Source organism: Mauremys mutica, chromosome 7, assembly GCF_020497125.1.
Source record: "Mauremys mutica isolate MM-2020 ecotype Southern chromosome 7, ASM2049712v1, whole genome shotgun sequence".
NCBI lineage: Eukaryota > Metazoa > Chordata > Testudines > Geoemydidae > Mauremys > Mauremys mutica.
In genome coordinates, this window is record NC_059078.1 from 84,949,980 (window position 1) to 84,964,342 (window position 14,363).

The 14,363-nt window shown below is 44.5% G+C and overlaps 1 protein-coding gene across 3 annotated transcripts in view; it reads right to left on the bottom strand.

The window, feature by feature from the left end:
* Nucleotides 1-965: 965 nt before the first annotated feature.
* HERC4 (HECT and RLD domain containing E3 ubiquitin protein ligase 4) overlaps nt 966-14,363 on the bottom strand; it is a 94,036-nt gene continuing 80,638 nt past the window's right edge. For 2 of the 3 annotated variants that reach the window (XM_045023475.1, XM_045023474.1), the window contains 2 exons: nt 8,930-9,032; nt 966-2,251 (listed from right to left, as the gene is read on the bottom strand). In XM_045023475.1, coding sequence (XP_044879410.1) covers nt 2,043-2,251; nt 8,930-9,032 — 312 coding nt within the window. In that variant the 3' untranslated portion in view covers nt 966-2,042. The remainder of the gene's footprint in view (nt 2,252-8,929; nt 9,033-14,363) is intronic. The other variant, XM_045023476.1, reaches the window with a different exon arrangement.

Consider the following 14,363-nt stretch of genomic DNA (forward strand, 5'->3'; position numbering starts at 1 on the left):
CATGGATTATCATCCTTCATAAAACTGAGGAGAGTTTAGGAAGAAGTGTTTTAATAGTACTGGTTAATAAATGTGGGTTGGTTTTCTTTCTCCCATCTCTAATAAAATTCTTTAGTTTTATGACTAAACCCCTACCAAATTCACAGCCATGAAAAAACACATCATGGACTCTGAAAAATCTAGTCTCCCCTGTGAAATCTGGTCTTTAGAGTACTTTTACCCTGTACTATGTCTGGCATGGCACAGTATTGCCATCCTTACATCTATGCTGCTGGTGACGGTGCTGCCTTCAAAGCTGGGCACCCAGCCAGCAGCTGCCGCTCTGAAGGCAGCAAAGTAAGGAGGACAATACCATGACACCCCCACCCCACAGCCTTGTTACCCCATGTTGGATCAGGACACCCCCCCCTTTGAGAAATGCTGTATCTTAAGGACTTTACATGTTTATATTTTGTTGTTTTTAAATACATATTTGTGGCTTGTTACAACACCATGAAATTTAACTTTTAAATATCTGAAACCTTGCAATTCAGGATTTTAAAATGTTATGATTGTGAAATTTACAAAAATGGACTGTGAATTTGATAGTGCCCTACTTATGACCAAAACATTTTCATTGGTGTTGGTTTCTTGACTCTCACATGATGGGAATATGCCTCCCAACAGTAGTATGTGAAGAAAGTTAGAGGTCACACGTGAGCTATAGGCATTTGCATGTATAAGGTCATGGCTGCAATCATACACCACCAGGAGACAGTTATAGCCTTATTTACATTTTCCCTGTGTGCTGAATTGTGTCAATACAACAGTCACAGCCAGGATGGTCTCAATATTCTAACTAGTCTTTTGCTTAATGAAGTTACCTTCTGATTAAAGAAATATGCATGATATGTGCATCCATACATGAACACGTACATGAAGCAACAAACTTTCATTTAAGTATTTTATTTTAGCTTTGTTTTCACTGCATTTTAAAAATCTAAAAAAAAAAATAAATATTTGTTTCACAGGTGAAAGTCACATATGTATCAATAAGACATAAGTATGCTGGAACTTAACCAGACCAGGAAAGTCAAATCTGAATACGTTCCATTAAGCACAGTCATCTCAGAGTACTTATATTAAAATTCAAAAGAAGTTCCAAAAAGGGTATTTCAAATGCATTTTAGCTGGAAAAAGGTGACCAAAAACTACACTTTCAACATTTAAAAATGAAATGTTTAAACTCTTGATAGGAACTGCCTTGCTCCTCATTTATGTTTTTAACCTATAGCTGCAGAAGTTGGATTCTCAATGCTAAATTAATCCCTTATAATTTTATCAATTTAATTATACCATCGGTAATAAAATGAAATGGCCTACTGAGTCTTCTCGTCCATCTTAACATAAGCCAAATTTGCAGTTTTGCAGCAGCACGAATAAGTGATTGCGCCATGGAAATTGGACTGTACATCATAAAGGGCAGCTCATTTCAACCATCATTGCTTTCATTAAGTTTTCAAAAACAAAAACACCCCACCACCAGAAAAAGACATCTCCAGAATCCCACTTCTTTTGTTAAGCCATAAAATAAGCTCAAGTTTAATTACACACAATAGAAACCACACTGCTATCAGAACTGAAACTATTTTATTACAAAGCTTTATTTACAAAATGAAATATAATCAAATGGGACTATCATAATAGGAAGTGTTTTCACTCTGTGATTGAAAAAAAATAAGCAAGTCTTTCATGCACTCACACGCTAAATTGTTTTTATAATATGTGAAATGTTGAAATTCATGTTTGTGAAACTTGAGTCTCATTCACAGTCTCATTTTTATTTTAAGATGACAAAAACATGGTTCTATACAAGCTGTGTATTAACAGTTCATTTTTGTAAGGACTTTTTGCCTTCCATGAATATTCATATCACTGAACATTTTGTAAATAACCAGTTGTTACATTGTCAACTTGTCCACTGAACTTACCACCACAAGAAAGACACAAAGAATTAGTTTAATGCTCCCACATTAAACAACTACAATATCTCACTTCTAAAGTTATACTAAACTGAAACCTTCATTGTGATCTATTGCCTGGATCAGCTTAGATTTTAGGGTTTCTTTGTCTGTGTATTTTGGAAGATCAAGAAGATTAAAGCAAGTGTGAGATACTGGAAGATACCCTTCTCCACCTCCTGTTGGCTGGATGACTAGTTTAAGACACTTCATTCCAAGAATAGGAATACGATCACTGCCTGTTAAAAACACTGCCAAGGAAAACAGAAAAATGAAAGCTGAAGAGAAAGTGACTACACTCTGTTTCACAATGACAGTTCCATGCAATATTACACTTCTAAATCACTATTTTCATTTTTAAATTCTTCTATTACATGGCTAGCTTTTTACATTAAAGTAGCATGGCTTTGAAATTAAAAATAGTAAATGAATGCTGCTTTGTACATGTAAACTCTGATTCATGTACGTCTTATTCTGTTTATATTGTTAAATGTGTATCAAATAGAACAAAGTCCCTCTTGTGCCACAGTTTACTTATTTAAAGAGCAGTGAGTTCACATCATTTTTGTGGACACTATCATATTTGCAGCTAACTAAGTAACCAGGTTGTAATTTGTTCAATGTCAAATGTGTCTGCCCTGTATTTGAAATGACTGCATGAGCCATTACCAACAACTTTGTTTCTGAGTAAGGGAATTTCGTATGCAATTGTCCTCCTTTTATACATTCCTGCAGCCCAGCATCTCCCACAATTCTGCTGGGCCTGGGCTATTCCCCTCCTATGCAGTTCCAGCGGTGGTTTAAAGCTGCAGCACAGCTCATGCTGGCCACACTCCCTTTTCTCCAGCTTGCTGCCAAATCTGCTGCCTCTGCAGAAACAGTCAATCATAGTTCTCTTTGCTCCTGGCCTTTCCTGTGTCTTTATTTTTGGGGTAGTAGTGAGCAGCAGTCTTTGTTTTCTACTCCTCTCAGTCTGGGTAGTCAGCAATGCAGTCAGTGGCTGAGCTCCTCTGCCCACTTTCAGGAATGGCACAGTAGCCACACAAGCACACGGATAAGCCCAAATAAGGCTGCCTCACAGATGGAGCACTAACAGGGTGCATGGAGGGTAAATTATGACCTTGCTTCTCAGCCATCTGATCCTACCACCATGGCACAGCACTTTGAGTTGGATGGATATGTTAGGACCTATCTGCCCGCCCCCCACCCCCCCCAAGCTGCAACTCTACTACAGAAAAGCCTGACTGAGGGAGACTGAGCAGAACTTGAAGAGGCTCTAAGACTGAGGAAAATTTCATTCAGCAAGGGGCTGAGTCCTGGAGCAATTCAAGACCACAAGGATAAGTTCCTAGGAGGGCACCAAGTCCACCACAAAGTCCTGAAATGGGTTCCAAATGCTCTGGGGAAAGAAGCAGGGCTCAAAATCGGTCCTCCCTCCTCCCAGCTTGAGTCAGAAAACTCTTGCAGTGAGTCCCCCATCCTGGGAAAGTGAGAATTTACAGGGGAGGACTCCAAGGGAGAATTTTCCAGAGGGCTCAGCCCTGTGCAAGGCTAGCCATGTACATGCATGAATTTTTTTAATGAAGTCCAAAAAGAACAAAAAGGATAAGAAAAAGCCCCAAAGATATTAGTCCTCCAATTCAGACTCATACTTTACCAAGGAAGGAGAGCCACCAGACTGATTCTGAGCAGAACATAGACAAAATGCAGCATAGACTTTTCCCCCTGAGGACTCTGAAACGAAGTGCATAAAGGTTGTATCAACTATGCACATCCAAACTGAGCAGCCCTTTGAGGACAAGCCTCAGAGCACATAACTTCCTGCTAAATCCTCTCCAGAGGCTGCATTTCTCCCTGATTACCCTCTCAAAAGAAGTGGGAAGCTCCTGAAAAGGGCAGGCACTTTAACAGGCGCACACACAGATTCTACAAGCTCCAGGAGCCAAAATGTCATAACTGATGTGCTGAAGGTCAATGCTGCAGTAGCATCTCTAGCTTATGTGATTATTCCATCCAAAGGAAACTTCTTTCCCAAGAAGCCAATGGATAAGGTGAAAGTTACCCACAGAAGGGACTTTGATGCTTCCTCACCAACTTTCAGAGCATTTCTGACAGCCAATTGGTTTCCTTAAGTTACAATGTCATGGAGCTGGAGGACCTGAAAGCCCTTAAGGACAGAAACCAAACTTACTAAGTCTATATTTAAGAAGATCTCTTCAGCAACAGCATTAATGGCAGATGCTTTAATGGATGCTACGAGGTTTTCTGCCAGGAGACACATATGACTGTCTTTTGAAAGTAGACACTTCAAACATGTTTCGTGCTCTTCTAAATTCATAATATCTCTCTTCTTCAGAGAAAAACTGGACAAGACAGTGACTGAAAATGTGACTAAAATCAAATAATCCTTCCCCACTCAACTTAGTACTCTAAGGGACTACAAACCCCAGAGACGCTCCTTTTGTCATCTTCCTCACAGAGGTTTCAGAGAAAACCAGATACAGATACATCAAGGGAAAACCTTGGAACCAAGGAGCAAGAGGAAAATCTAGAGGAGCTCCTGCAACCTTCAAAAGCCCTTTACGACAACAAGCAAACGTGCCTCCACCATGACCTAAGCAGCAGGATTTCCCATTTTCCAGATGAATGGTTTGTTTCAACCACAGAAAGGTGAGTGTGTTCCAGGAATACTCTCTTGAGCAAAGGGCTCCACCACCATCCCTTCTTCATCCAGTCTCCCGCAACCCTGCAAAAGTGCAAGCTGGTCCAGAACAAGATTTCCTAACTTCTGGCCATGCAACAATAGGAGAAGTTCCCGCAGGAGAGTATTGCTCAGGGTTTTACTCCATCTACTTCCCTGCTCAGAAGCACACTAGAGGAGTCAGGGCCATCCTCAACTTCAAAAGGCTCAACAAACAAATGGAGGAAAATAAAGTTCCAGATGGAAACTAACTTTGATAGTGACATCCCTGTGTCAGGGCACTTACTAACCTCATGCAATTTGGCAGATGCATACCTTCAAACTCCAGTGTGCCCCTGCAGTCTTCTGAGATTTGCTGCTTATATCATGAATCACTATTAGTACTTAAGACTTCCAATCGGTGTCTTATCAGCCCCCAGGGTATTTATGATGATGCTGGTGGTGACCATAGCCAGACTCAGGTCCCAGGGTATTCACCTATACCCCCTTTTTGATGAGTCCTTAATCAGAGCCCCATCTCAGGCGATAGCACACAGCACCACAATTCAAACTCTGGATATCCTGCAAGCGCACGGATTCATAATAAACATGAAGTAAAGTTCCTTGAATACGATATCCACACTGGCCAAGTGAAAGAGCTCACCTATTGTTCCCTGCCCTCAGCTTCTGGGCCGCCTGGTCTCACGCACAGGGGTCACCCATTGGCAAAAATCACACATCAGGTGCCTTCACGCTTTTCTTCTGAAAGCATGAGACTACTCCCCCAAACTCATGCAACTTCACTTACACGTCCAAAACAGGTCCTCAACTCCCGGATATGGTGGAAAGTCTGGGGAAACATCCTCAGGGTTCTTTCCGTATGCTTTCAAGACCCGTAGGTTCTCACGACTGATGCCAGCATGAAGGGATGGGGAACACATCTGTGACCTAGAAGGGTACGAGGCTGTAGCTCCTTTGCCTGGGGTTTCAGATGCATCTATCACTTGGAACTCAGGGCAAACTAGCTCTTCTGAGATTTGAGGGCCACCTGGATGGAAATTGTGTCCTGGGCATACATAAAACAACCAAGGAGGGACAAGGACTGCAGCTCTACATGCAGAAGTGATGGAGATAATGGAATGGGCAGAAATGACTCTCCTTTCCCTAAAGGCAATCCACATACAAGGGGAACTGAACCAAAAGGCAGACTGGCTCAGCCAGCGCAATGTCAGCAACTCAAAATTGTGCCTAAAATCAGAAAGTCTTCAACCTGATCTCACAGGACATTCAGTTTCATCAGTTGACTTGTTTGCCAATCTCAAGAATGCAAAGCGGCCAAAATACTTCACCAGGGAAGGAGACTCTAAGTCTGAGGACAGATACTCTGTCACACAGATGGCCATAAGACCTGCTATATGCTTTCCTGCCCTTTCCTCTCACAAGGAAAGTGACCCAAACATAAGGTCAGAGGATGCAAAGGTGACAAGTGTTAACTCCCACACTGGCCAGGGATACTCTGGTTCTCTGACCTAACAGAACTACAGCTGGAACCACCATTGCAAGTACCATTCTTTACCAGGGATCATTCTTCCATCCAGACCAGACCATCTTCATCTAACAGCCTAGCTATTGAAAAAGGAAGTACTAGCCACACTCAGCCTACCTTAAAAAGTGATAGGGACTTCGCTCTCTTCTAGAGCTTCCACTCTAAAAGCCTACCCATCCATCTGTAATAAATTCAGCCTTTCGTGTCAAGAGCATAGAGCAAACTCACAGCATCCCAGGATTCAAGTTATTCTAGACTTCCTTCAAGAAGGAATGATAAAAGAACTTCAGCCAAGCATCATTATGTGCTAGGTGTAGGCCTCAATATTGTACTGTTCGCAGGATATTCAGGCTCCCTGGTCAAGAACCCTCAGGTATCCAGGCTCCTCAGAGCTGTCATATTGCCCAAACCAGCAGTCAGACTCATCTTTCCTAAACAGGATCTACTCCGGTGTTGACAGCCCTAACCACTCATTCTTTTGGACATGATTTCTGCATAGCCATTTTACCTCTGCCTCAAAACCTATTTTCTGGTGGCTATCACAACTGCCAGACAGGTTTCAGAATGGGCACCTATCTATGCATGAAACTTACCGCACGTTTCATGATAAAGTGGATTTCAGAAATGTTCTTGCCAAAGGTAAACTCTCTTTTCCATTCCTCGCAGGGAAATGTCCCTCACATTATGTCTGAAGCCACAGTACCTAACTGAGAAGCCGTGGCACACTTTAGATGTCAGAAAAGCATTGAAGATTTACATCAAGCACACAGAACCCACAAGGAAGTCAGGCGTTCTGCTTATCTCCTTCCATCCAGAGGCTCATGGATTCAGTCTCCAAGCTCTCCTTGCTAGATGGATCAAGCGATGTATCGATGAGACATACAAGGCAGCTAATGTTCCTGTCCCAGAAAGCATCAAGGTGCACTCCACAAGACCAATCGCAACCTTGTGGGCTGAAAGAGCACATGCTTCCACCACAGAGATCTCCAAAGCAGCAACATGGTCACTGGCTAACATCTTTATCAGATGTTGTAGAGTGGACTTAACCTTCTGCAGAGGCCTCCTTTGGCAGGAAGGTGCTGGAGGCATTGATCCAATAATAACCTTGCTGCTTGAGCAATGCTGTAAAAAGGGAGGGGCTTCCCCCCTCCATTTTCCTTTTGTTTGTTCTCTTACCCTCCCCTACCCCTATTCACTGGCTCACTCTTTCCCATGCATAGAAGAACTGTGGAAGATGCTGGGCTGCAGAATGGAAAATTTCTTACCCAATAATTTCTTTCTGCTAGCTGTGTCTCCCCCATAATTCTACCTATCCTGGACTGCTCATCAGCCGATGGTCAACATTTTATTTGTATAAGTTATCTTATAAGCAAGGTCTTCTATGTATAGTTGCTTGATTGGCATTGGAATTATTGTTCCTATTTTCCACAAGTTTTTACACAGCTTTAGAAAGAAAGAATCATCTGGCAGCAGCCAGAGAAAGGGCCAGAACAGGCTGTGCTGCAGTGCTGATCCACCTCCAGAACTGCACAACAGAAGGAAATAGCTAACACGTAGTAAAACTGTGGTAGATGCTACAAGCAGAAATGAAATTATTGGATACGTTTTCAATTATTCTCCTATAGCTATAATCTTTTAGCTTTACAATCAGTGATATCAAATGATATTTCCACCTAAGAAAAAAGTAAGTCTTGTAGGTAATGAAAAGGAGCCTATTCCGGGATGGACAAAATTCCTAGATTTATTGGACAGATGAGAATGGTGATTTCAGTCTTTTTCAGTTATTTAAAATTTACTGACTGCCATGAATAATAATCCAACCACTTCATATTTCCCCAAGCACCTGTTCAAAAAGTTGAGCACTGCAACATATTATGAAGAGCAACAAATTTGGACTATTACAGATCATTGAGTGAACAGGGAAATCAACAAGGGCTTTCTTGAAAAGTGTCCTGATGAGAGCTCCGTTACAAAACCAAAGGTGCTCCAGAGTGAGCACTTCAATTGGTCACAGCTGTAGCAATACTTCATGAGGAGAAAGAACAGTGTAAACAGTTCTGTCTGAATGTGCTTGATTTTTTTTCTGTACAATAACCTGAAATTTCTTCACTGGGGAGGGATTTGCATCAGCAAACCAAATGAGAACAGTCTGAATTAACCAGGCTATCCACCACCTAAAATAAATCCACTTATCAAGACCTGGTGAATGCAGTGGTAAATGCCATGGCCTACGTATTAAAATAAATAAATAAATAAATATCAAAGTGCATGGCAGTGCTGTTCTACCCTGTTGGCCACTGTGAAGTGATCAAAGGGCCATTCAAATAAGGAAATCCAGAACAAGATACACGATTATCATTGCCAACCATCCACTCACTAATTAATGAAGCACAATAGATTGTTGCATAGTCAGTAACGGCAACCAACTATCCAAATGTGACGATAGCCCTCCAGATACCAACCCAGAGCCTCACAACTCAAACCTTTTGTGACCGTACAAGACTCTCACACAAAGTTATTGACAAAGACTCCCTGCTCAGACAGACTTCCTCCCCCATGATGCATTCACCTTAAAAAGTAGGTAGACATAATTATTAGTTATTAAAATTAGGTGTAATTTGTTTTGTCCCCTTCTAGAAAAGCATCCAGCTACAGTAATCCTTCTAGGTTTCCTATTTCCATACATTAGTTTCAAATACTTACACAGAAACTGCTTTTTCTTTTCCAGTGGTAACTCGTGAAAAACATCCCAAAATATTTTAATTGTAGGATGGTCTGCCCAATATTCTCCTTTATATTCTGTATTCTGAAGTGACCAAAATATGTGATTATTAGTCAAATTCACAAAATATCAGGACACTGAATAAGTAAATACTGTATGTAGAAAGAGACAACACATTGCTACTGAGTTAAACATAACTACAAATGTCATTGTTCTATACACATTTTTATTTTTTTCACCAAGTTTACTTTATGTTTTTATCTCTAAAGATATGTTTTCTCCCACATTGGATACTAGTTAACATCCTACTACTAAAGTAATTCTAACACTAGTAAATCCTAATCATGGTATTTACACTCTGCCTATATAAATATCTCTTGCACTTTCAGTTGAATACATTATTATTTACCGGAACTTCTTGTTCTGAACTACTTGACTGTACACAGTAACATTGTTTAACCACCACCACATTTCAGTGGTGGATGTACAGTGACGCATAAAGGACTTTGGGATCTTCCTGAAAGTTAAGAAATTTCTTGTGTCCATTTAATATAAAATCCTAGCTTCTAACAAAAATCCTAAAGACTTCCCAGTAAAGTGTACATCTACTACTCTGAACACTAGAACTGGGTGTCTTTTTCTGTTATTTTATCCAACATAAGCAGGATTTGTAGCATTACATGAGAAGTCTACGAAATGTGTGTGTATTACCACTTGTTAACATCTACTGTTCTCAGCTATGGTACACAGAGTACAGGGATAGGCACCTCTTCATCACCAAGCTTTTTATCCAAAAAACACAAAATGAACCAAGAGACCTAGTGGAAAGTTCTACATTAGAGCTATTGTTTTTAATACTATAAAACTACTGTCCTCATTTATTAACAGCATGGATTAGTATTTGTGGATGTATAGGGAAAGATTTGAAAGAAAAGAAAATGAATGGCACTGGGATAGGGAGGAAATTCCACACAGCAGGGTTCTTGTGATACCAAACACCACAAACGGAAAAGACAGTTACCTTTTTGTAACTGGTGTTCTTCGAGATGTGTTGCTCATGCCTATTCCACAACAGGTGTGCATACTCGCCACGTGCACTGGTGCCAGACGTTTGTCCCCTAGCAGTACCTGTAGGGGGAGAGCGCTTCCCGCGACACCTGGAGTGGCGCCTGCCTGGCGCGATATAAGGGGAGTTGTGCCCTCCCCGCACCCTCAGTTCCTTCTTGCCAGACAACTCCGGCAGAGAGGAAGGAGGGCAGGATGTGGAATAGACATGAGCAACACATCTCGAAGGACACCAGTTACAAAAAGTTAACTGTCTTTTCTTCTTTGAGTGATTGCTCATGTGTATTCCACAATAGGTGATACCAAGCTATACCTTCTGGAGGTGGCTAGGAGTTCACAAGTTCTCAGGACAGAGTACCGCCCTGCCAAACCTGGCATCATCCCTAGTTTGGGAGACTATCACATAGTGCGAGGTGAACGTGTGAACCAAAGACCACGTGGCAGCCCTACAAATGTCTTGTATAGGGACGTGGGCCATGATGGCAGCTGCCAAGGCCTGTGCCCGAGTTGAGTGCGCCCTCACAATGGGCGGCAGGGGGGACACCCACCAGCTCATAACAGGTGTGGATGCACGAAGTGATCCAGTTGGAAAGCCGCTGAGTGGAAATCGGCTGGCCTCTCGAGTGCTCAGCTGAGGCGACGAACAGTTGCGAGGACTTTCTGAACAGCTTGGTCCGCTCGAGGTAGAAAGCCAGAGCCCGCCTCACATCAAGCGCGTGGAGACGGCACTCCTCACTAGTCACATGAGACTTGGGGCAAAGGACTAATAGAAAAATGTCCTGACCCATGTGGTAGGCGGAGATCACCTTCGGGAGGAACTTGGGGTGTGGGCGGAGCTGGACCTTGTCTTTATGAAAGCCCATATACGGTGGCTCGGAGGTCAGGGCCCTGAGCTCCGAGACACACCTGGCCGACGTGATAGCAACCAGGAAGGCCACCTTCCACGAGAGGTGAGACCAGGAACACGTGGCTAACGGTTCAAACGGGGTCCCTGAAAGATGAGCCAGCACCACATTCAGGTCCCATTGTGGGACCAGGGGCTTAGAATATGGGTAAAGCCAGTCCAACTCCTTAAGCAACTGGCCAGTCATGGCATCAGAGAACACAGCGTGTCCTTGCACCAGGGATGGAAGGCCAATATGGCCACCAGGTGCACCTTGACTGATGAGGGCGTCAGGCCCGAGAGGGGGTGGATCCCTGCTGACAGCTGGCGGGGTGCCCCTCAGCGTCCAGTCAACAATGCCTTTTTACCCACCTGCTTGCCCTTAGAGGACCCAGGCTGGGGGGCAGGCCGGGACTGCCTCTGTGGGCATTTTCTATTGTCCCGCTGCTTCTTAGGGGCAGCCTCGTACTTCGGGAGGGCAGGAACCTGCTGCAGCTTGCACTTGGGTTTTGCCAGAGCAGGGACATAGAAGCCCAAGGTCTGGAGGGTCGTGTGGGAGTCTTTCATGCCATGCAGCCTTGTGTCCATTTCCTCAGGAAACAGAGCCTTCCTGTCGAAAGGGAGATCCTGCATTGACGACTGCGCTTCGCTGGATAGCCCAGAAAGCAGGAGCCATGACGCCCGTCTCATGGACACCGCCGAGGCCATGGACCGTGCAGCTGTGTCCGCTGCATCCAAAGCGGCCTGCAGGGATGCCCTTTTTACCGTGCTCCTGGAGAGAGTCCTCTAATCTCTGGGGATCTCTCCCCAAGTTCAACTCGTAGCAACCCAGGAGAGTCTGACGGTTTGCTACTCTTAGCTGGAAACTTGACGACAAATAAACTTTTCTCTCGAAAGTATCCAGCACCCAAGAGTCTTTGTTCTTAGGGGTTGGGGCTGGCTGCCCCTGCCGTTCCCTGTGGTTGACCGACTCGACCACCAAAGATTTGGGCACCAGGTGGGTATATGTCAAGGTTCCCTCCCCACTCTGAACTTTAGGGTACAGATGTGGGGACCCGCATGAAAGACCCCCTAAGCTTATTTTTACCAGTTTAGGTTAGATTTACGCTGCCACCACCAAGTGTGTGTTCTAAATATTTAGGGAGAGCCACTTGGAACTCTGCCTTTCCCCAAATATCTCCCAAGTCCCTAACCCCCCTTTCCTGGGCAGACTTGAGAATAATTCCTCCCCCAAGCCCCTACACCCCTTTTCCTGGGTAGGCTTGAGAATCCCCCTCACCAATTAGTCCTGGTGAACACAGATCCAAACTCTTGGATCTTAAAACAATGAAAAATCAATCAGGTTCTTAAAAGAAGAATTTTAATTAAAGAAAAACAGGTAAAAGGAGTACCTCTGTAAGATTAGAATGAAAGAAACTCACAGACAATCAAATTCAAAACAGAGGGTTTCCCTCTGGGCAAAACTTTAAAGTTACACAAAGAACCCAAATTTATCCTCTCTCTTATTTGCAAAAGAGCTCACAAACAAGAAAATAAAAGTAATCTAATACATTCATTCTCTAAATACTCACTACCCTATAGGAGCGGGATGGCTCCTTCTTTCTCTGTCTCCGGCAAAAGCTCACACAGCACAGACAAAAGACTTTTTCCCCCTTCCAGATTTTAAAGTATCTTGTCCCCTTATTGGTTCTTCTGGTCAGGTGTCAGCTAGGTTATGTAAGCTTCTTAACATTTTACAGGTAAAAGAGGAATTAACCCTTAACTGTATGTTTATGATAGTATACAAATACTCGTGCCCTTAGTGGGTACAAAGTACTTGCATTCCATCTTCTTAGAGATGGGAGCCAATGAGGCTGGTGTTTGCCACAGGGCATTTGAAATTCTTGCCACCCCTTCATGGAGCAGCAAGGCCACCCTGCCCGGTGCCGAGGAGGACAGCAGAGAGTCTGAGGGCTCCTCCATCTTCTCTGCCTGGAGGTGGAGGCTCGCGGCCACCCTTTTTAAGAGGCCTTGGTGGAGCCGGTAGTCCTCCTGTGGGTAGTAGCTGCTCCGCAAACAGCTTCGATGGGTGGACCCGTGACAGCGAGATGCCGGCGATCGACACCCAGGGCTACGGTGCCTTGGCGGAGACTTGGAGAGGGAGTCTGAGCAGGAATGGCGTCGACGTTCGTGCCGTGACCGACTGCGGTACCTCCTTCGAGACGAGGACTGTTGGCGACATCCACCACGGTCCCATCGATATTTGCTCTGCGAAGACGAGTGGAGCCATCCAGTCAGTCTGGCCGGCGTCAAGAGCCATCCACATGGACTGAGTCCTGAACAGTCGCTGGGCAGTGAGCAGTGTTGGGAACGTTCCCTCGACTGAGACCAGTACCAGGCTGGTGGCGACCCAAGCGGCAGCTTGCCCCTGGAGCGCAGGGCCAACATCGGCAGTGCTCCGGACACTGGCATGGACATGACATCACTGGCTGCCTGGAGGACTTCGGGCATAGATGGCATCCGGATAGCAGGACGTGAGTCAGAGGCCTAGGGCCCGGTGGGGACTGAGGGCTACCCAACATGGGCCGGCCAAGCCTCTGTCCCAGACTTCCCTCGGTGCTGTTGCAAAGAGGGAGTCTTTCTTGTCCTCTTGGCATGGGAGGAGAAGCGGTGCCAACTGGTCAATGGTACCAGAGAGTCGCTGCGTACCGACGCCGCGGTGCCAGGTACCGGTTCGGAGCGGCTTGCCGGGGTTGGGGCCAGCGCCGACTCCATCAGGATGGCCCGGAGCCTAATGTCCCTTTCTTTTTTGGTCCAGGGCTTGAACGACTTGCAGATCTTGCACCTTTCGCTGATATGGGTTTCTCCCAAGCAGCGCAGATAGTCCGCGTGCGGGTCACTCCTTGGGATAGAATGCCAACAAGAGCCGCACAACTTAAATCCCGGGGCATGCCCCGGCCCGGGCTCACTAACTAACTAAACTAACTGAATGAATGAATGGTTCTGGGGACAAGCTGCAGCAAAGCTGGAGCTGAGAAGTTCCAACGCATCTTCACTGGCAGCAAGAAGGAACTGAGGATCAGGGGAGCGTGCAGTGCCCCTTATACTGCACCAGGCAGGCACCACTCCAGGGGTCACGGGGGGGCGCTCCCCACAATGGGTACTGCTAGGGGAAAACTTCCGGCACCGGTGCACGTAGCGAGCACGCACACCTATTTTGGAATACATATGAGCAATCACTCGAAGAACAACTTGTATAATGTCCAGAAGATATTTTAAGGATTTATAGTCCAAAAAAGGAAATGGGCTTTTTTCAGTTTATAAAACACCTGGATAAACATTTTAAAATATTTTCATTTCCTTTCTGCCTGCGTAACTTCTAAGGCACCACACAAAAGTAAAAATAATTCAGAATATGTAACTTGTTTTGACTATACAACCTTGTCATCACACCCATGCACTAAGATTTGGCCACTTGTTGACTAATG